Below are 21,131 nucleotides of genomic sequence, written 5' to 3' on the forward strand. Positions count from 1 at the left end.
ATATATATTGTATATATATATATATATAAAACAAAAAGAGAAGAGATGTAACAAAAGTATGCGTCTGTTTATTACTTTTGTACAAATACAATATAAACATTATTTTATATATTTCCCTTTTCTTCATTCCTAAATATATTGACTTTAATATATGTTATATGAGAATGTCTGAAATTAAAAGCGAATGCGAGTAAACATGATCGAAAGCGAGAGATGTGGAAAATACGAGTCTCATGTGATGCGCAAGAGAGAGCGCGGTGCTCTCTGACTGATATACATATATATATATATAATATTAATATATAATAAAACAGGAAGTATATCTTAACACAGTATTCTTCAGAAGTATCGTTAAGAAATCTCTAGCGTGCACTTAATACTATGTTGCGATAATGTAACAAAATTCGATAAAGAACACAAAATCTCGTCGATAGGAATATTCTATTCGTTCTGTTTTTGCAAATTGAAATCACACGTTCCAATTTGTTGAACATAAATCTTTCTCCGTTTACACGTACACATCCGGGACTTCGTTTTTTCGATCGATAACCAATTTCAAAATCTCTTGTATATCGTATCGTATATACTCCCTGCATTCGGACGCAGTCTTCAGGAATCAATGTACAATTAAATTTTGTAAAACGGCGCAAGGACGCAAATCGTATCGATACGCAAAAAAATACATATCACACTTTTACAAGGTGCTATAATCGAAACGATTGCACGCGTGATGTGCAATTGCGCCGTTACATACTGATTTGCGTATGATAAATGGATTTATAACCGAAAGTAATAGCAATATGCAATTGTCTTATCACAAAAAACATTGTATCTCTCTTGGAGCGAGCAATCGGTCGTGATACACCAAATGTTAAATGCGTGTCTTGGAATGTCCGGATGGTTTCTCGTCGAACAGTTTCCTAACGAAGTACACCTGAACGGTGGTAGTCATCAGAATGAGGGCCAATTGCGCGATCGACCATATCTGTACGTAAGAATTATTGTCCAACAGCAGATTGAGATCTCTCGCTTCTCTGCTCCTACTCCAATGTTGAGTCTGTAGCATCTCGTTGATGTTCTTCTCCACGTTTATAATCGTATTCTGAAAGAGAACACAACACGTGAACCAAATTTACATATTCATTATTGACAATAGACAAAGAAACCTCCTTTCATGACGCACATACCGTAAAGTTCTCGACGGAGAGATTTAATTCTTCCAGTTCTTGCGTATACTTTTGCCATTGATCATATCTAACAGCAACGTAGCAACAATAAGATGTTTTCATCTAATGCATATTTTTGGTTTAATTTAACTTTGCAGATAATTTACCTGATCACTGTGATGTACAAGTTTACTAGTTTCGCGGCGAATCTCGAGAATTGATTATCAATGCACACGCTATAATAACCACCGTTCACGGATTGATCTTGGTAGTCGGCATTGGCGCGCCATTGATAAGGATGAACTATCGTTCCGTCTGGATTTCTCACCGCAAATCCTGCTTTCCCGTCTCCGCCACGCAAGACCTGAGATTAAAACGATGAACATTGATGATGTGAGCAGCGGAGAAAAAGTATCAATTGTATCCCTCATTCATTTTGTTTTTCTTTCTCAAAAGAATATCATATTGTATCTGTACGTATCGCGCATTCTATTATATTCAATTGTACTTTGTTATCTCACGCATTTTTATCTAACAATCTGTATAAAATTCTAATGTGATATCTCACTGGAGAAAGTAAGTCGCATTTTATGGCATACAGCCGAGAGAGAAATTTTATCAATTTCTAACTTTTTCCAATTTACATGAGAAACCTAAGACGTGCGCTTATTTCAGAAAACGAGCGAGCACGTGTCACGCGTTCGCTTTCCAGAACGCGACAGACGAATGAAATACGAGCGTGTGCGACGTGCGCGAACTGTCGGAGCGACCACATGTTCTCTCGCGGCCACGTGTCACGCCGAGCGTGTATACGCTTTTCATGAGACGCCGAACGTGATTTCGCGCAACCATATGGTCGATCGAACGTTTCATGTTTCGGATCATCGATCTCGCATCGATTTTCCGTCTGGATCGATCGTATTAAAATATCACGTTGCTCGCTGGATCAACCCGGCTGAGTAAAGTACCTGAAAACTGACGTAAAACGTAGCGCCCGGATTTACGTATTGAAAGTAGCAATCTTCCTTGCCGGCGTCGATGTGCACTTTGTAATCCATCGCTACCGCGGGTAGATTCTCGTAAGAGAAGCCATTGGCCTCAGGCACGACCTGGATCAGTGACAAGCCGAGTAGCGCGTAACCAAAGTGTACGAGGAGGAACATTGTGGCACGATGGGCATCACAACAATTGACGTCCACAGGCCACGCATCACTCCACAGACGGGGAAATTGTCGATCTGTTGACAGACTGTGGGTAGCTCCGCTCCTATCGGCTCCCGATTGAATCTCTAACTGTGTGATCGGATGGACTGCTAGTCGGTACTTTCGGTGTTGTAACGGGGATCAACAGCACCTCCGTTGTCCAAATAGCAGAAAGGTGAAACACAAAAACATTGTTGGCGGCTTCTTCAGATACTTGCTCCAAAACTAACTAAGTCTTGTCAAATGTCAACAGATGTTACACGACGAAATACGTTAAATTTCGCGCCACAACAGAAGGCTCGATTCCGGTTATTGAACAACGCAACAACGCGTGCGAAGCATATTGAAAGATAGGAAAAGTGGTGGGAACACCTGGCAGGAGATCCGTTATATAGTCAAAGAATTGAACTTTCTCTCTTTTTTCTTTCTCATACGTCATCATCTTATACTTTTTAAATACATCCAACAACCGCAGAGAGAAAGAAAGAAAGAAAAAGAGAGAAGATAAGAAAGTTCCTCTTCCCTGACAGATCCCGGATCCTGGTTCTTTAATTAGAAGATAAAAAACTTTAAAAGCGCGCAAACAATATTTTTCCAACGCTTTTTGTTGAGGAAAATTGATATCAAATCACTAAAATCAATTTATACAAAAATTGCATCATTGCAATATATCAGAGTAATACAAAATGACTAAACAGATTGTTCGATCATTAGTTATCGCAAATATTGATAACGATCTGAGTCCCCACTCTCTCGCGAGTGCGCCACAGCAAGCAGAAAGAGCGAAGATCAGTGTGTTGTTGCGATACACGCGGTGTACGCGCGTTTTCACAGAATCTCGGTGGATTTTCGCGCGCCACACGCGCATCGGACAACAGATCTCGGCGAATTTTCGCGCACGGAAGACACGCGAAGTGGATTTGCTCAGGTTCCGCTAAATGCATCCTCTATTATTGCCAAGTAAGTTGAAGCTCACCTGTTGTAATTCTACTATATCCCGTGATGTGTGTCACGCATCGCGACAGATCGATAAAGTAAAGAAAAAAGAGAGAAGAAAACAAAAAAAAAAAAGCGACGGAGAATTTAGAATTGTTTTTAGAAATGTTTTTTTTTAAATTTAAACTATTATATGATATTCGCGCTTGCGCAAACAAATTGCTCTTACAAATAAGGAAATTAACACGTCGAGTGAAAGAAAGGTCCAAATAAATCGACTGAGAAATAAAACTTTTATTGATTTTCCTGCGCTGTGTCAGTTGTGTTTTTCTTATCTCTGAACATTAAACATCGCGTTTCGGAAAATCCTAGTCTTTTATCATTTATGTTTTTTTTTTTAATATAATTAAGCTACGCAAGCATAGAGTAAAGTTCATATAGAACTCGTATATATATAAAAATTGCTCTGTGTCGATTCAGGTTCATGGCCAATCAACGGGATAATGAATCCCCTGGCGCAATTGAGAGCGCGATGCAATACGTGAATTATGTATTGTCGCAACTCGCGAAAATGACGGGTAACGTTATTTGTTGACCGCAATAGTCACGCGCGCGAGATCCAAGAGAGCGAAAGTAAAACAACACCGGAGTTTGCGTATATTTAGCAAAACGGAAATCGAATTTCACATCGGAAACGATCAAGCGATGTGATTTCCACCTTGCGTGACCGGTGTGTGCACGCAATCTCTATGTGTGTGTGTGACGCAGTCGCGGAACGGAACGATCGTCCTAAATATTTAGCTAAGCAAGCATGTTTCGCGATCGCAAACGGATGGCTTCGCCGATCGAGTGAAACAGGTTCCGCGTTTCGAGACATTCGCCCGAGAAAACGACAAAAGAGGGATTTCACCGCTTGTAAACCGAGAAAGAGAGAGAGAGAGAGAGAGAGAGAGAGAGAGAGAAAAAGAGTGTGTGTGTGTGTGATTATGATTAATTACGCGCGCGTACGTCCTTTTTATACAACGGTAATTATATCAAAGTATACGCGGATCCGCGTAGAAGAGATAGTACTAGAGTGCGTGTAAAGTCTAAGTGTGCGTCTTCGTGATATTTCGCAAACGCCGCTTGTGTTACACGAGACAAAATGATAACTATTTTTTCCTATGTCGAGTTACCAAGAAGGAGACTTAATGGTAATTGAGAAGAATAATTCGCGCCAACGGCACGTTTGCACTGTCTTGTATTATCTCGTTTGTTTTCCTTTTTTTGTTATTTATTTTTTTTTTTTATAGCATTCTTATCAGGTGGATACCTGTTTGATTTCTGCATTCTTATCGAGATTTGTTTGATTTCTCCGAATGTGCGTGATTTCAAAGAGAATTGTATTATGTAACGAACAATATGAGAAATCAGTGGAGTCATCACTTCGAAAAGACAGATCGATAGATTTATGCTAATTTGTTTTGTGTTCTGTTACTTGCAGAAAATGACGGTCGCCGTGTGCACGATAGGACTGCTACTGCTACTGAGAGAAGCTGCAGCGTGGTCTGTCGACATTGAAACTGATATAACTGTGCATATGAATCATGTGGTGTCAGTTCCGTTTGTCATACGTGACTATAATGACAATTTACCATCAAAAACAACGGTGACTTGTGTGGATACTGATATCGCAATGCCAAGTTTACATCTGCTGGTACAAAATGGAACGTCATCACACGGCGTTGTAAATGTTACCGGTGTCTTTTTGGGAAGGACAAAGTTATTATTTACTCTGGTAAAATCAAATGGAACGAGTAACGAATTATCTGTAATCAACATTAGTTCAAAAAGATAAAGATGTGTTTTTGATTTTTAGAATAACGACAGTCAAAGGGTTTCCCGTGTTAATGTTGTGCGAGAAGAACGCGTGATAGATATTGTATTCACTGCCAGTGTTGCAATACTCGTGTCTATCCTGTGTATCAACTTTGGCTGTGCCATGGATTGGAGTATATGTCGGAATACATTGAAGAGACCAGTTGGACCAGCCATAGGTTTCTTTTGTCAGTTTATGATAATGCCATTGGTAAGTATTTTGATCAACAATACGATATGTGTGCTATACAGCTGATAAATATATGATATATAGAGTTATCTGACACCTTGCCATTTACTTTGCCTTGACTCTTTTCAGTCTAATTTTCCGTGACCTTCAATAATATTATTTTCAGTTAAGTTATATCATTGGATATCTTATATTTTCCGATCGTCCTGACCTGCAAATAGGCATGTTCTTCACAGGAATAAGCCCGAGCGGAGGTGCTTCTAACATTTGGACCGTATTACTGGATGGCAATCTAAATCTCTCCATCACAATGACCACTATGTGTACCATTGCTGCGTTTGGTAAGAGAAAAGTATATTCAAAGAGAGAAAAAATATTCTTTTTTTGTACGTGTGCAATATCTTCTAAACTTATATTGAAATATTATCACACAGGAATGATGCCATTTTGGATCTTTACATTGGGCAGATATATTTTTGAACGAGGAGATCTTGTGGTCCCCTATCGCCAGATTGGCACCTTCCTCATTGGTCTCGTGATTCCACTAATTATAGGATATTTCATTCAAAAGAAGCTTCCAAGAATATCGCGGATATTGGTCCGAATAATGAAACCTTTCTCTGTAATTTTAATACTATTTATCGTTATATTTGCCATTGTCACCAATTTGTATCTTTTCAAATTGTTTTCATGGAAGGTGAGCTATTTGTATGAATCTGTAACGCGAAAGATGTGACAGAAATGAACTTGTATATGTGATGAGAGTGTGTGTTTATTTTTCTGTTGCGCAGATCATACTCGCAGGACTGGGCCTACCTTGGCTAGGATTTTTGTTTGGCCTTGTAATAGCGAAACTATGTAAACAATCTCAGGCTGACGTACGGGCAATAGCTATTGAAACTGGTGTTCAGAACACGGGCGTAGCTATCTTTTTGTTACGTTTTACATTAGAACCACCATCGGATGATTTAACTACTGGTGAGTAGTTATTGCGAATACATATATATATATATATAGATACTTTTAATAATTATCTAATAAAATATTTTTTTTTTTAGTGGTACCTGTATCTACCGCAATTATGACGCCAATACCATTGATGATTTTGTACATAATAAAGTTGATTTATCAATATAGACAGAAAACAAAGGCTGGAGCTAGATTGGATCATGTTCCGTCATTAGAAAAACTCAATAAAACTACCGATATTTCCACCATTACTCAAACAAACAACTAATTAACAATGCACAAGAATGATTGCGTCTTACGTTGCGTTTCTCAGTGATATATTTATAAATATCATATATGTATATATATGTATTGATGTTGAAAATGTATAGGCAATAAGAATGGATGGCTGTATAGATAAGTAATATCTATTGAACAATTGTTTGAGATCTGTATTTTTTTATGATATGTTGATACTTAATAGAGATATATATGTTATGTATTGTATACAACAGACATTTATTTATCTACAAAAATGGTGCAACAGGGTTGTGTTTTAAACAATATATTTTATATATATATATAAGTGTTTAAAAATGCATTTATAAATTATATTTTCGAAAGCTCCAAATATGATGGTATTTCATCTAAGTTTATCCTTAATTTTAAGTCGTTAAAATCACCAACTCCATTAAAAAAAAATCAAATTATAAATCCATTTTACTTGGTTACTCATTTATAAACAAAGTCCATTAAAAACTAATTTAAAAAAAATTGACGAGCAAATTCGAGAGTTGATTAAAGAGAGAAAGAGATCGCACGATAGTCTATTTTCATTATTAACTGAAGTCAGCTGCACTTTAGGTACATGTAAAAGGGTCAATTGTGTGTAACGAGAGATATAAAAATAAAACGTAAAACAACTTGAAAATGACAAAAGCGAGAACACACATTTGTGTTTAAGTTCTGACTTTTTTAACATATATGACATCGTAATTATTTCAACATGTTTGTTTGCTCACTTCTGTCATTTTTTTTTTTTTTCCGTCGTTTCACAATGCACGCGCGCACACACAATCAATCCCCTTCCCTTCTCTTTCTCAGCTTACGAAAACCAGTTTTGTCCGATGCGCGCGATGAGGAGGTTGGCCAACCTGCGTGAATTGTCGTTGCACGTCTCGCCGCCGACTTCAGTGCGTACCCGAATTCAGTTTACAACCAACTGACGAGAGCTCGGAATAGAGCAAATTTAGACGGGTGTGTGCGTGCGCGATTCAAACTTTTTGTGATATACGCGTCAGTGTGGACGCGAATGATGCGATTTGACCGCGCGAAGAACGAGCATTCAGGTTAGATTTCGTGGTGTGGCGACGGGGAGCGGCGTATCCACGAAAACGAAGTACATGAACGTGACGTCGTCGCGCGTATCCTCGCGAGCGAAAGAGAGACGAGAACGGACGAGGGATAGAGCATGCGACCGCGCCTCTACGACGTTACTCGGTGTGTCGATGAGAATGGGAAGTGCGCCGCCGTCGCTGCCGACGACGACGAGAGACGAAAGTGAGTTAGGGACAACGTCGTTGCAGTACGTCGCGCGGTGCTGCATCATCATCGCTTAGGAATGGTATCGCCGTCCAAGCATCAACACCAACAGCAATACAAACAGCCGTCGAGAGAGAACAGGATCGATCCACGACGATCGTCGCGTAAGTACGGTCAGGAGCGCGTAATTTTCACGTTGCATAATAACGCGTCGGGCCGGATCTGGCCGGCCGTTAATGGACATTGCTGCCATGGTAGTGATGTTTGCTATTAGTGCGAGTATAGAGCATTCTTTCTCTCTCTTTCTCTCTCTCTCTCTCTCTCTCTCTTTCTTTCTTCCCCTCTTCTCCCTCTTCTGCCTACACATGAGGAGGACCCCCGATCAAGTGATCACTTAGAGAGTACTTGGAATTTCTTCAAAGAGATTGGACTTTCTCAGTAACACACACAGACGCAAACAAATGTTAAGATGTCAAGGAATTTGTGCAAATGAAAATTTGTTTGTTTTTTTTTTTTCCTCCATTACTGAAGTATTCAGATTAATTTCTGTTTTTTTTTTTTTTCATTAGAATGTGCTCTGAGTGATTGCCACACAGTGCCTCTGTTACCATATGAGATGGGGGGTAGAAACAATGAGGATGATTCATGTGTGTGCTGTGTATGCTCTTGTCTTCATAACATGACTATAACTTAGTCTATCTTAAACGCTGTACCAATTTGTCTGTATCACATGATTTGTACAGTACAGTTGGTACAAGCAGTTATATACCAAGAAAATATATCTGCTCCCTTTGATAATCTAAGAAATATCCCATACAACTGCATCAGCTGCTTTGTGTGTGTGTGTATATATATATATATGTGTATATATTTTTGTGTTTACTTTTGTTCGAATATACAACAATAGAAAAACAACAACTCTGTCCACACGCAAACAAAATTTGTNAAAAAAAAAAAAAAAAAAAAAAAAAAAATGTAAGTGACAGAGTATGGAAATAAGAGTAAAAATTTCTTGTTGTAGATGTTCGTATACAAAAAGGCCTGAAACCTTTGGAAAAGAAGTCGTTCTATTTGGACTTAAAAAACCATGCCGTTGCGACCAAGCTAGAAACACACATCAGAGAATTGGGCGGAGTGAGTTGCATTTTACCATCTCTGCGTGTGAGGCGATGCTGCGTTTATAGACTAACCTGTAGCCGCGTTTCCCGCTTTCGTTTCTCCGCCGCTTATCGATTTGTCAGAGCGTTTTGGTGTGTATTTCGAGCGAGTGTTCGAGAGACCCCCTTCCCTCTCTTCCCCTTTCTCTCTCTCTCTCTCTCTCTTACTCACTTTCTCCATCTGTCTCTTTCTGTCTCCCTCCCCTCTGACCCGCGTTCGCCTCCTCTTTGTTCCACTCTTCCCGCCATTTTCGATCACTATGACTACGCTTCGACGTAACGCGCGCCTCGCTCTCTTCCTGCATCCCCCTCTCCCGGAGGGAGGGGGAGAGAGAGCAATGTAAAAAAATTCGAATCTCTGTCTCTCGCGATGATGCGCTCTCGAGCCGACCTCGTTGCCGGCGCGATACTACTGAGTACGCGCGCGATTATCGAACTGCCGGACCACGGGGACAAACTCGTTCCCGAAAAGTCCCGCGCGCACACACACACACACACACACACACACACACACACACACAGCCCCTCTCCCGCCGGGTCTCAAACGATTGGCGCTCTTCGACATTCTGACCTGTTTCAGATTCACTTTGCTCCCTGATTTTTTTTTAAATGTTTTAAATGAAAAATACCAATTTGTTCAAGTCACATTGGATTTTTTTCATCGTCAAGATATTCGAAGTAGATGCGCGAACGTGAAACAAAAAAGAGAAACACTTGTTTTATCATTGTGCAAAGTAATAAAATCAATCATCATGTCTGGATTTGACACTTTATTTAAAGAAAAGTGCGCACACAGAGACAAGACAACGTCAGAAGAAACGTCACACACGTTGCAATCGAGACTATTGGTTTTTCTACTTTTACTTCGCAAGTAGGTCAATGACACAATCAGCAGAGTTTGCAATAGGAAAAAAAAAACTTTATTTATGTTACATAAGTTATATACATTTGTTGTATTGTTTATTCTCTCGAGTATTTTATCTTCTACGAAACTAAATTTATCGTCGTTCAATTTAACGAACTGTTTTGTGTAAAGTCTGCTATCGTTACAAAGAACTTTCCCAGTTCTGTGAAACTTTATTTCTTTTTTTTTTTTCTTTTTTTTAATTGCGCTCGCTTCGGATATTCTTATCGTAATGTATTCCCTTCGAGAGTTTTATTTCTAATCTAGTGACGTTTACGGGACTAGATACCTTGCGGACGTGACCGAGCATTACGAGCGGAGGAAGCGAATTTCCTTGTGTCGCGGAACTCGCGTTTCGCGCGAGGCCGCCGCACGCGGTTACGTCGTTGCCGAGTCGCGCGCGCGGGCTACGCCCTAAATTCAGCCTCTCTCGGCGGCAGCGGCGGTGGCGGTGGCGGCAGCAACGACGACGACGACGACGAACAACGCGATGTCAAGCTCGTTGCGCGCACAATTACGCGTCCCCGCGTAGCGGCAGCGCGTTGAGACGGATGAACCCGGTCGAGCGATTTTTCTCTGTTGTCAAACAGTTCCCGCCGCTTTACTTCGGGCGCGCTCTCAGCGCCATCTTCAGGCAGGCGCGCGAATCTCGGTGTAATTTTTCGCAAAAACAAAAAAAGGAGCGACCACCGAAAGACCGCGCCAGAAAAATTCCGACCGGTCGTGAAAGACTTTTTTTTTTTTTTTTTACAAACATTCGCGAAACGAACGGCGTGCGATCGCTCGTTCGTTAGCCGGAATAGTAAAATTAAGCGCGCGCGCGCGTCGCGATTTTGACATCGTGATGTCATTGTCGTTAATATATCGCGGAGAGTTGAATCATCTTGGAAACGCGCTTCGAGAAGTTGAATGCGATTTCGAGAGGAAAAACATAAGACAAATACAAAAATTTAGCACACAGTGCGATCGAGGAGCGTAAATGAGCTTTCGCGTGCGTTATTCGAATATAATTTCAAATGGATTCAAGATTGCGTGCGCACAACGATGTGTGCGAAGTAACGAAAATCTCCCTTCGAGCAACAAAATTAACTTTCTGACAGTTCTCTTTTATAGCGAGCTCGATTCGTGTCGCGATTGAAGAAACGGCACGAGAGAATGAGTTCCCCGCGACGACGTGCGGAAGAAGAGCGTGAGACGCACAAGAGAGAAAGAGAGAGAGTCAACCTCGGCAACAGAGCCTATTAATAGAGAGAGAGAAGAGCAGCTGTCAAAATCGAAGTCGTCCGTCCATCCGTCCATTCATCATCTGTTGACAAACAAATCGTGAGAACCGGCGCGCGTCACGCCATCTGAAGAGGCGCGCGCGCAAAATTTCAACATATATATATATATATATATATATATGCGTGCGTGCGCGCAAAATTTCGAAACGCGCAGAGGAACGAATGAAACACCGAAAAATCGCGCGCGCAACGGTGGAAAGATGGTGGGCGTCGGGAGAAGGAATGCAAAAGCGAGAGAGACGGACGCGGGAATCGGCGCGACGCGTTCTCGGGCCGCACACGTCCTCGCGGCTGTCGACAACGAGAAGCGAACGCGCGCGCCGTCTCCAGGCCCCCGTGCCAAGCTGCTAACGGCAAATGGCCATTTTGTGCGTGACAGTTGTCCGCTGTGCGGAGCAACAGCAGCGAACTAGCGTAGAGGCGTTTTCTCTTCTTGGCCGTTTTCTCACCGTTCGTTCTCGCACGCGGCGTTTCGCCCGTACGAGCGTTTTGCTCGCGCGTTTTGCTCGTTGCGCACGTTGCTCCGACGTTGTTTCCGATCGCGCGCAACACGCGCGCCTTTGTGTGTTTCTCGACGTCGCGCGTCTTTTCGCCGCGATAATCGACTTATCTACTTATTGCAGCGGAGTCGGGCGTGTGTGTTTACCGCTGTGTGTTTGACAGTAGTAGGGATCGTTTGACGTGACGCGCGCGCGAGAGAGAGATAGAGACGTAGAAAGAGAGACGTACTGCGCGTTTCGATTTCCACGTCGTCGAATGTGCGCCGTTGTCAGAATCGTTGTAGCACACGCCGCCGGGCAACAGCCACCCCACGTGCCTCGCGCATTGGTTCCCCAAGGGAACACGGCGGGCGGCTGACGACGCTGCGTCGGTGTCGTATTATTAGAACCGACGCTATGCGACCGGCGAGCGACGGCGAGTGGCGGCGTCCGCTGCACGAAAAGCCGCGGCGGCTCGCCGGATTGCGTTCCTTTCTGTAACGGTCGACTCGTCGCTCGAGGAAGGCCGCGAAATTCACTTGACGTCAGCGTTAAAACCGTGATGTGAGCGTGTGTGCCCACAAGCCTCTAGACGTCGGGCCCCTTTGCACGCGCGCGCGCGCGCGTTCTTGTTTGTATACGTTTGTACCGCACGCGCGACGGTTTTTATTCGTTGCGCAAACGATAAACTTCTTCGAAAGTCCGGGGTCTGTCTCTCTGTTTGTCGGTGCGCGCTCGCACGCTCGTGCCCAAGGCGACAGCGGAAGAAACGCACGCATTCGTTCGACTTCGATAAAGCGGCCCCCCCAGTAAGAGAAGGTTCTTTGTTCCCGAGAAGCGATCCTGTGAGACCAACGGAATTTCGCTTGTGGAAAGAGTGTGCGTTTCCGAGAGTGTTAGTTGAATTAAATTGGCGCAGCATCGCACCTGTACATACGTTACACGTATTTTGCTTGTTTTTTTTTCTTTTTATCTATTGACAATTGTTCTTCACATTTGGTGTTTTCTGGTTTTCAGGCGATTGAAGTGTTTCTAGTACGCAGTGTGAGCATTGTGGTCAGCGACAGAGTAGATGAGACAGGTAACGCAAATCCTGGAAGACCTAGATGGACTTCTGGCGGCAGCGGGGGACCCCGCTCATTAAGAAGCATAGAAGTCCCAACGCCCACACCCACACCCCCAACGCCGTTGCTAAGTTCTGAATGCCCGTTGTCGAATTCTACCAATCTGCGGGGTCCAACCGCCCAAAGATCTGTGAGTACGAGAAGCAAAATTACACATACGTGCGTATTAAAAGCTGTTAATTGTGTCGAGAGATAAGATTAAGCCGGAAGTAACGGATTAATACTATGTTGTAGAGAAGATGATACGTATTACAAGCTTTTAACGTCGTCTTACGTATCTATTTTTTGTAGAAAACCAAAGATAAAATACTACTCCAATCTCTCAATAACAAAGAAATTTCCATAGAACGTAAAAGTGCGTTGTTAAATTTTGAAATTTACCTTTTATTTCGGTTTTCGCTACTTGAAATAGAAATCGCGGGTGGATGCAATGTTGGAACGTGCTCTGACACAACCACTACAGTGTTCCGTGGATCCACTAGATAACGCCCAAAGTTGGGGTATTCCTATTTGGACGACAGACAAGTTTCTGGATTGGCTTGAAAAGAAAATTTTCTACGCGTCTGTTTTAAGGGATAACTTGAAACAGCTGAAGCAAGCCAATCAGCACGGTACGAGGAAGGATTTGAGAATTAGAAGGTTGAGAGATCCATACGTCAAATTTGAATCTGTTCGCAGGTAACTACTTATTGCTGTGCGATACGCTCTTTTAATTTGACATAACGATGATGAAAAAAAAGTGTTTTTAATCTTCTAACACAACGATATGACGTTCGACTCAGAAATTATTATTATTATTTTTTTTTTTTAATTTCTACTTTCAGAACCACTAGACCTGTGTTCCTGGAATTATCGTCCTGGCCAACTCTTAATTTTGACGGTGATCCGGGCTCGTGTCCTTTCGACACAAGAAAGCAGGTAAAACTAGAAACCAAGTTGACTCATAAGGAGATCAAGGAGAATAAGGAAGACATACAATCTGTAAATAAGGCAGAGGTGTGTTATCTGACGTTATACATGTGTAACGTTGTGTTTTGTGAGAAGTATGAAAATGAACAATATAAATACATGTAATAAAATATTTTTACGTCAAGAGGTCATCATGGGCAATTTTTTTTCGCATGGGCAGGGTAAAGAAATGACTCGGAGATCCCGCACCACTGCTGCACGTGCTCGCAGAACGGAACAACTGGTCGCTGGTTACTGTGAAATTTGCCGTAAGCATTATGACGATGTATCGAAGCACGCGCAAAGTGAGCAGCATCTCAATTTTGTGGGCAACGACGACAATTTCTTGTCGTTGGACAGGCTGATCAATGCGGGTGCTAATGTCGAGGCGTTTTTAAAGCTGAATCGAACGACGGACATTGAGTAAGAATCTCTGATCTTGAAGTTTTATACTTTATTTGAGATTCTTCGTTTTTGCAAATTCAATTTTTATTGAGAGAAAATCGTCTTCTATTCCTAACACGTTAGTCTTATTATGTTTGTTCTTAGCACATATCTTCACTCGCATGTTATTTGCATTTTATGCAGTGTCCAATAATCTTGTTTGTTTGTACCAGGAAGAACTGTGATCTGTTCCCAAGTGGAGAAAAACAGCAGAATGCGTTATCAGATGAGAAGGTCGGCAAGAACGCTAAGAGTTTAAGTAATTTCAGTGTCGAAGAGATAAAAATGGTAAACGGTGCGCGCCGGAACTTGAATTTGAGATTAAGCTCGTCGCACAATCTCCGTGCTCGTGCGAAACACGAGAGCGGGCATCTTCTCAGATCGAAGGGCAGTCCGTGGCACGAGGTGGACAAGAGCGAAAAGTTGTACGACAAGCTCGAAGGTTTCACCATCAAGAAACGCGCGAAAGGCACCATCTGGATCGAGGAGGATGACCCGGACGAAAAGTATGCGGAGGACATCTTGAAAGAACCCAGTCAGGAGGATTATAAAATCAGGCCGTTCTCGAAGAACATTGAGGAGATTTACAACAACAAGCAAGACAATATCAACAGCACGCAGAGTAATTCGGATCCGCCAGTTTTGCATCCGGAGCTTGTACATAACAATACGCAAAATGGTTTTATAAAGTCGCGGCACGTATCGGAGGATTCGGATAATCTCAAGAATAGAGACGATGAGTGCAATGGCAACGGGAACGCGCGCGCTTTGGAATATTCGATAAAGGAGAACAGTGCGACCGATAATAACTTGACCGGGAGTTACAAGTCGTGCAAGGATAACACGTTGCAGAAGGATTGCGTGTTGCAGGCGGAAAAGATTACGATAGATTGTGGAAAACTTTCGGATAATACGAACGAGATTGTTTGCAACGGGCATAGCGATAAGAACGAACAAAATGATGCTTCGAAAGCATCGCAGGGAATCAACAATCGACAGTTGAAACTATCCAGACATCCTCGAATAAATCGGAGAGGCGGCAGAAATATTAGAGGTAGGTGTTATCGACATCGACTATCGGTGGAGGAACGTTTGATTGAGGATAATCGCGCCTATTACAAGGTGGAAGTGTTGGGCAATAAGCTGCGATCGAGCGCGGTGGCGAGCGGCAATACGCAGCAGGCAACGTCGAAAGAGGACGACGGCGAGGAGAAGAAGGAAGCGCCGTCCAGCGAAAAGCCGGTGGTGGTGCGATTTAAGCGCGTAAGAAAGTCGGAGCTGTCGCTGCTCAGTGACGAAGCGGAATCTTTCATGTTTGGCGAGCCGAGACGGGACGACTCTAGCGAGAGAACTAGCGACAGCGAGCAGAGCAGTGTACTACCTAGAGATACAGAGAGCAGCGAGGTCAACGAAAATGCCAATTTGACCGTGTTGTTGAGCTCGCCGTTAAACTCGAGCCCCGTGAAACAGGAGATGATCGAGGAGGATTCGCAGGACTCCGTGCAGAGAGCGAGAAAAAGAAGACGCACGCAAGCCGAAGCGTTCATCAAGGATAACACCGATTACTACAAGTTCGAGACGCCGGGAAGCAGATTGAGGTATCAGGCCCCGATCACTGGTATCAAGGATGACGAGAAACACGCGGCGATGAAGAGATCGTCACAGGAAACGAAGGAGTCCGGACCGCCGCAGCAAAACGACACACCCGCCGAGATTTATCCGTCCAAACCGTCGGCGGAGATCGAGAAAATGCAATTCTCCTTCGAGGTGATACCCAAGTCCGAGCCGTGGTATCAAACGTATCAGCGACAGGACACGGGCACCGAGTTCTGGCACTGTTTCAGCGAGTGGGACTCGATGAAACCGTTTCTTCTGCCGTACGAGATCGAGAATTTTCAGGAAACATTATTACGGGCGCAGAACAGAGTCGAGGGGATCAGAAAGAGGGGTCGCGGACGGGGTATCGGATGCGTGGGACGTTCGCCGAGGAAGAGTCCGCGCTGCCACGCGTCCACACTGGCCATCATGTCCACGATTATTCGTAAGAGAGAGCAACAACAATCGTCTAATCTGTGCGCGATTGAGGATTCAGCGGTTCTCGCATCGCGTGTCACGAACACGCCCAAAATGGAACAAAAGCAAGATATAAAGTCGGATGTGGATGACGATCTGAAAGAAATGGCAAAGACGATTGATGAAATGTTAAGTACAAAAATGTCGGAACTGGACGACTCGTTCGAGCCCGATTTGGACTTGACGCAGATCGACAGCTTCTGCGGAACGAGCTTGACGAAGGGTCCGCCGCCAAATCTGTTGGAGTTGCTCGACAATTGTCAGGACGTGACGACCAATTGTCTGGAGAACAATTCGTCATGCGCCAGTTCGGAGTGCGGTGAAGCGACCGTGGACATACCGCTGAAGCGACGGAAACGAAGAAAAAATCGAACCGGATGGCCGATCGGTAACAAGATAAAGAAGAAAGTACAAATAAACAATAAAACCTTGACGGACTGCAATCGAGATTCGTTACCGGGGAAAAGGATGATGTGTTCTAATAGCAGTTTTGCCGAACAACGCACGTTGAACGACACATCTCAGAGACTGTCGGAAGGAACGGATACTTACGCGGCGACAAAATCGAGCACCAATATCACGTTGTCGACCGTCGCGGAAAGGTTAAACAATGAACAAAAGAAGGATGTCGAAGCTTTGACGGAAACTTGTACGTCTCACAAACCGTATCACGAGACGCTCGCAAAGAGGGACAAGAATGTATTAGAAATAAACGATGAGAAAACAATAGGTTACGTGGAGTCGTCAATCTCGGAGAGCACGTGCGACGACTCGACGAAGAAGAATCATCTCTCGAACAAGGACTATTCGTGTAGGAAAGATCTATCCGAGATCGAGGAGATTACGGAAAACGATTCGTGCAACAATGAAAATCACGAGAACCGAAAGAGCAGTCCACCCTTGGGCAGGAAAGATGTCGTGAATGCGATCACCGAGAGGAACAACGTAGTCGCTAAGTCGTTACCCGTTCGGAAGCAACGACAGCGCGAGCACGTTGCCGCCGCGGTCGACAGCTGCGAGTCGCGAGACACGGAAATTGAGAATCAAGACAATCTGCAGTTACAGTGCAGAAAGGACGTGGAGTCCGATATAGTTCCTAAAAAACACCACAACTCCAATTCCGAGCTGTCGTCGACGAAGCGTCAGCTGCGTGGCGGCAACTGCGAGGAGAACACGTCCGGCACGGACGAGTTGATGAAGCGCCATCGTATTGTGTTCGCCGCGACGAAGCGCGGTCGGATAGGCTCGCGAAGACGCATCTACTCCAGGAAACGTCAGTCGAGAACGGCCGTAGCGCGCAACAACCTGTCGTCGTCCGATCACGCGGTAGTGTACGACGACGAGAACTGTAAAAAGGACACTTACCTAAACATTACGTCGTGTAATAATAAGAAGCAGTCGTTGCCGGGTTCCGAGGTGCGCGGAAGTGTGAAGCGCAAGAGCGAGGCTATATCGTCGTCGGACAATATCCAGGAACCGTCCGATCCAACGGTGGATCAGTGCGCGTTGACGGAACGCGTTAGTCCGTCGGTGCTGTCGTCGGCCGACCTCGAGCAGCGTCGTTCGAGCATCGAGTTCCAGCCGGTCGTGCGAATGATGAAACTGGACGATCAGGTGGACATGGATCACAGTATTTTGTCGTCGGTCTCGGTGGCGAGCAACCGACGGCTGAGAAGTTCCGGCGGTTCGCCGCGCTCAAATTCCAAACCGCCGAAGAAACGTGTGAAGTCCGGTCGCGGTCACTTCAGACGGTGGCTGAAGAATAGCTGAAGACCCGGAGGACGGAAACAGAAAAATCAGAGGACTATACTTTCACTTAGATTTCGATGACGGTGACCGATGGTATCATTGTCATATTGTACATTGTGTATAAAAATTTATTTGTGTACGTATAGAATAGTATATTTAACATCGCATCATTATTATTGTATTCTCTCTGTCTTTCGCTCCTTAGTGACGACGATTCTATTTGGTGTGACATTCTCTTTCAGATGGTTAGTTTTTAACGCTCTCCATTCTTTCCTCCTCAACTCTCTGTCCGGTGCATATCGTTGTATACATTCTTCAGATGCGGTCGTTGTGTTCTCGGAAACCGAACAATCTTTTCTATGTAGATTTTTAATTATTGTTCCTTTTTTTTTGTTTTTTTTTTTATATCTCCTTTTACGTTTCGTTAGCCCGCGAACGAAGTCGTCCAACATTCTTGGAAAAAAAAAACAGCTGTTTTTATTTCAATTGTAATGAGAGATTTCTTTTTTTTTTTTTTTTAGAGTGTATTAGTTCTCTAGAGTACGCAAGACTGCATACAGCTTTATAACAGTGTAATAACACAACACACACGAATGCATTTTCGTTATGCTGCGTATTGAAGATATAGTGTCTATATTTTTGACTTCTTCACACACACATACAAACGTACATACACACGTACATTACAAACACATTATATCTGAATATTTTATTTCAAACAAAAGTGCTGTAAGTCGCTCATGAGTTCAGGAAGAGAAATTATTATTAAAGATACAAATTTTCCATTAAACGACAATTTTTATTGCACCTCTGTGTAACTGTAACTACTTGCCAACAGGTCCGCATTGATTGACTCCGGATTTGAATCAACTCTGGATTTTTCCGGTTCCTATAAAATTATTTACAATGCCACTTAGCTAGAAAGAAAAAAAAACGTTTGAGTAAACAAACTGATAACAAAAAAGGATAATTGACGCAATCAGATAATTTAAGTAAAGTTCCTAAAAACTGAGAGATAGGAATCTTTTCATCTTCTGAAAGAGAGAGAGAAGCAAGTAAGTTGAAATTTTCAGTGATCGATCATAACAACTATTTTTTATTCAATCTCCGACTTGTAAATGTGTTAGACAATAGAAGTTTTCGCGGGATCTCGTTTATTTTCAACGTTGAAATTTTGTTTGTACAATTTGCAGCGCGCGTTTTAAGTCAAACCTTCGCGTTCCCGAAAGGCTTTCTTCATCTCATTCAGTTTTCTTCTTTTGTAGTCTTTGTGGGCGCTCCGTTTTTCCTCAAGAGCACGTATCTGAGCCTCAATGGAACGCTCCTTGTTCAACAAGTTGTCCAACTTCGTGATCATGATCTCGCGCGCACGTTTTTGATTGTCCCACACGCTCCTCGTTTCGTGACACTTGACGACGATTCCTGTGGGTTTGTGCGTTAACACCACCGCGTTGTTGGTCTTGTTCGTCGCTTGGCCACCCGGACCGCTGCCCCTGACGAACTGCTCCTCGAGATCGGCCTCGTTCAGTTTAGGCACGTTTGAGTAATCCAGATGACGCTTGTACGATTTCCCGCGTGCGATTTGCGCATTTTCGCGACCGGTCGCAACACTCAACGTGAGAAACTCATTTTGGCCGATTGTCCTGTTGTGCGTCCTGAGGTACATTGACAAAAATCTCGCTAACATGGTTTCACACACTTGTTTTTTTTGTTACAAAAAGAATCGCACCTTACACCATTCTTTTGGCTTCCAAGAGTTTCATACCCTTCTGTAAAACGAGAAGAAAATTTGAAATTATCAGAAAATGTTTGAACTTTCGTTTCGACTTCGATATAAATTTCATCTAGTATTTAGTCTGTTATATTAAAAGTGTTAATAAAAAATTATGTTTTTATTGCACTGTGTTTGTTACAGGAATGCTTATAGGTTAGAAACAGAGAGAGAGAGAGAGAGAGGTTATAAACGAATTTGCGCTCGAATTATTGAAAATAACGCGCGATTACCTTCACGTAATGGTCTATCGCCGTCTCGTCGGACAAATCCTTCTTGTCTTTGAAGGCCGTTCGTATTCTGCAACGGAAGTATTTCTTATCCGTGAACTTCAAGGTGTCTCCGTATCTCAGGATGTCCTTGTACAGTTTCAGAACGATCTGTCGGCTCATCTTGCGTTACATTCGCAGAAGTGGAGAAAACAACAGTGGAGATCTGCCGATAAGTTTTTATTTATTACGTTTCGTCGTCAAAAATCGACGCGATTATTTCCGCAAATCTCGGAAAATGTGCGAAAATATCCGAGAGAACGCCGTCTGCTTCGTGCGCGCGAACACCAATCAGACGACGAGAAGGTACGGCGCGCGTTCCACATTCGCGAAACGCGATCACACGGATCTCGCGCATGCGCGACACCACGCGCGCTTTGTGGCGCCATTGTTTTTTTTTTTTTTTTTTTATCTTCTTGCGGAAAGAGTGTTTTCAGTGATCGAAACGCGTATGTAAGTACGTGAGTATATTCCGATTGTATCGACGGTTTTGAGTAGTTTCGAGTAGCGAAATCTCGATATCTCCTTTCTCCTTCTCGTCGATGACAGAAACGACGACTTAATTTCGACACTTTTGCTGAAAAAAAACGACAAGTGTCAGAGATCGAACGGGTGAACCCGTCGCCGTTCGGACCGTCGCGTTTTCTCGGCGAGGAACACATTACGTTTACATTTTGCTGGAAAAAAAAAGTGTATTTTCGCTAGAGAGAGAGAAAGAGAGAAACAAACCCGAACAAGAAAAATAAGCAACGGCGCAAGATGATCGCGCGCACATCACGTCGCACGAGAGTGTCATTTAGACGGATATCGTCGTCGGCGGGTAGCGCGACGCGCGGACGATTAAATAACGCAGCTGGTCAAGCTAATGAAGCGTAGCGAAGACAAGGTGAGTTTGTATAAGTGCGTTTCTATTTTTAGATAATGCCATATTGCGTTACACGTTTCATAACCACTGGTGATACACCGTGCCGCTCAATCGAGCGAACTGTATATGTAATAACGCGCGGAATAGCACGCCAGAATTGCGTTCGTTTTACGATAACAAATGCGGACAAGATGGATAACAAATGAAATGTTTGCAAAACAGCG

The 21,131-nt window shown here is 43.3% G+C and overlaps 6 protein-coding genes across 13 annotated transcripts in view; 3 read left to right on the forward strand and 3 right to left on the reverse strand.

The window, feature by feature from the left end:
• Window positions 1-48: 48 nt before the first annotated feature.
• Window positions 49-2,519, reverse strand: LOC109863674 (transmembrane emp24 domain-containing protein 5). The gene is made up of 4 exons (XM_020444086.1): window positions 2,135-2,519; window positions 1,334-1,530; window positions 1,188-1,254; window positions 49-1,102 (listed from the first exon to the last, which is right to left on the reverse strand). The coding sequence occupies exons 1-4, from the start codon at window positions 2,327-2,329 to the stop codon at window positions 872-874; spliced, it is 690 nt and encodes a 229-aa protein (XP_020299675.1). The 5' UTR covers window positions 2,330-2,519; the 3' UTR covers window positions 49-871.
• A 2,769-nt stretch (window positions 2,520-5,288) lies between these two features.
• Window positions 5,289-6,939, forward strand: LOC109863672 (ileal sodium/bile acid cotransporter-like). The gene is made up of 5 exons (XM_020444084.1): window positions 5,289-5,372; window positions 5,588-5,692; window positions 5,786-6,048; window positions 6,143-6,329; window positions 6,410-6,939. The coding sequence occupies exons 1-5, from the start codon at window positions 5,300-5,302 to the stop codon at window positions 6,586-6,588; spliced, it is 807 nt and encodes a 268-aa protein (XP_020299673.1). The 5' UTR covers window positions 5,289-5,299; the 3' UTR covers window positions 6,589-6,939.
• A 478-nt stretch (window positions 6,940-7,417) lies between these two features.
• LOC109863669 lies at window positions 7,418-18,929 on the forward strand. Of its 3 annotated transcripts, XR_002251374.1 has the most exons (8): window positions 7,418-8,005; window positions 8,863-8,975; window positions 12,682-12,918; window positions 13,201-13,466; window positions 13,613-13,784; window positions 13,918-14,159; window positions 14,354-18,138; window positions 18,841-18,929. XR_002251374.1 is itself a non-coding variant. In XM_020444069.1 (7 exons), the coding sequence occupies exons 1-7, from the start codon at window positions 7,921-7,923 to the stop codon at window positions 18,021-18,023; spliced, it is 4,785 nt and encodes a 1,594-aa protein (XP_020299658.1). In that variant the 5' UTR covers window positions 7,418-7,920; the 3' UTR covers window positions 18,024-18,792. The 3 variants fall into 3 exon arrangements, 2 of the variants coding, with proteins under 2 accessions (XP_020299658.1, XP_020299659.1); XM_020444069.1 differs by lacking the exon at window positions 18,841-18,929 and having other exon boundaries at window positions 14,354-18,792; XM_020444070.1 differs by lacking the exon at window positions 18,841-18,929 and having other exon boundaries at window positions 13,613-13,706; window positions 14,354-18,792.
• On the reverse strand, window positions 18,396-19,707 carry LOC109863677 (probable peptide chain release factor C12orf65 homolog, mitochondrial). The gene has a single exon (XM_020444093.1). The coding sequence runs from the start codon at window positions 19,687-19,689 to the stop codon at window positions 19,204-19,206; it is 486 nt and encodes a 161-aa protein (XP_020299682.1). The 5' UTR covers window positions 19,690-19,707; the 3' UTR covers window positions 18,396-19,203.
• On the reverse strand, window positions 19,679-20,378 carry LOC109863678. The gene is made up of 2 exons (XM_020444094.1): window positions 20,007-20,378; window positions 19,679-19,771 (listed from the first exon to the last, which is right to left on the reverse strand). The coding sequence occupies exons 1-2, from the start codon at window positions 20,163-20,165 to the stop codon at window positions 19,733-19,735; spliced, it is 198 nt and encodes a 65-aa protein (XP_020299683.1). The 5' UTR covers window positions 20,166-20,378; the 3' UTR covers window positions 19,679-19,732.
• An 85-nt stretch (window positions 20,379-20,463) lies between these two features.
• The window catches only part of LOC109863670 (histone deacetylase 4), a 70,316-nt gene continuing 69,648 nt past the window's right edge, over window positions 20,464-21,131 (forward strand). For all 6 annotated transcript variants that reach the window (XM_020444073.1, XM_020444074.1, XM_020444075.1 and 3 more), the window contains exon 1: window positions 20,464-20,928. Coding sequence is in view for 5 of the 6 variants with exons in the window: in XM_020444074.1 (XP_020299663.1) it covers window positions 20,908-20,928 (21 nt within the window). In the remaining variant the exon portion in view is untranslated. The remainder of the gene's footprint in view (window positions 20,929-21,131) is intronic.

This window comes from Pseudomyrmex gracilis, unplaced genomic scaffold (genome assembly GCF_002006095.1).
Source record: "Pseudomyrmex gracilis isolate BER0280 unplaced genomic scaffold, ASM200609v1 scaffold_12, whole genome shotgun sequence".
NCBI lineage: Eukaryota > Metazoa > Arthropoda > Insecta > Hymenoptera > Formicidae > Pseudomyrmex > Pseudomyrmex gracilis.

What these genes read in the sequence shown, in the direction of transcription:
- LOC109863674 (XM_020444086.1), bottom strand. Translation starts at nt 2,329, where the DNA reads ATGTTCCTCCTCGTACACTTTGGTTACGCGCTACTCGGCTTGTCACTG. An exon ending in TTGTACATCACAGTGATCAG is followed by an intron (nt 1,255 to 1,333) that starts GTAAATTATCTG and finishes CGTTGCTGTTAG; the next exon opens with ATATGATCAATGGCAAAAGT. An exon ending in TCTCCGTCGAGAACTTTACG is followed by an intron (nt 1,103 to 1,187) that starts GTATGTGCGTCA and finishes GTTCTCTTTCAG; the next exon opens with AATACGATTATAAACGTGGA.
- LOC109863669 (XM_020444069.1), top strand. Translation starts at nt 7,921, where the DNA reads ATGGTATCGCCGTCCAAGCATCAACACCAACAGCAATACAAACAGCCG. An exon ending in AAATTTGAATCTGTTCGCAG is followed by an intron (nt 13,467 to 13,612) that starts GTAACTACTTAT and finishes TTCTACTTTCAG; the next exon opens with AACCACTAGACCTGTGTTCC. An exon ending in AATCGAACGACGGACATTGA is followed by an intron (nt 14,160 to 14,353) that starts GTAAGAATCTCT and finishes TGTTTGTACCAG; the next exon opens with GAAGAACTGTGATCTGTTCC.
- LOC109863672 (XM_020444084.1), top strand. Translation starts at nt 5,300, where the DNA reads ATGTCGGAATACATTGAAGAGACCAGTTGGACCAGCCATAGGTTTCTT. An exon ending in AGTTTATGATAATGCCATTG is followed by an intron (nt 5,373 to 5,587) that starts GTAAGTATTTTG and finishes TGTTCTTCACAG; the next exon opens with GAATAAGCCCGAGCGGAGGT. An exon ending in GTGTACCATTGCTGCGTTTG is followed by an intron (nt 5,693 to 5,785) that starts GTAAGAGAAAAG and finishes ATTATCACACAG; the next exon opens with GAATGATGCCATTTTGGATC.
- LOC109863677 (XM_020444093.1), bottom strand. Translation starts at nt 19,689, where the DNA reads ATGTTAGCGAGATTTTTGTCAATGTACCTCAGGACGCACAACAGGACA.
- LOC109863678 (XM_020444094.1), bottom strand. Translation starts at nt 20,165, where the DNA reads ATGAGCCGACAGATCGTTCTGAAACTGTACAAGGACATCCTGAGATAC. An exon ending in CGATAGACCATTACGTGAAG is followed by an intron (nt 19,772 to 20,006) that starts GTAATCGCGCGT and finishes CTCGTTTTACAG; the next exon opens with AAGGGTATGAAACTCTTGGA.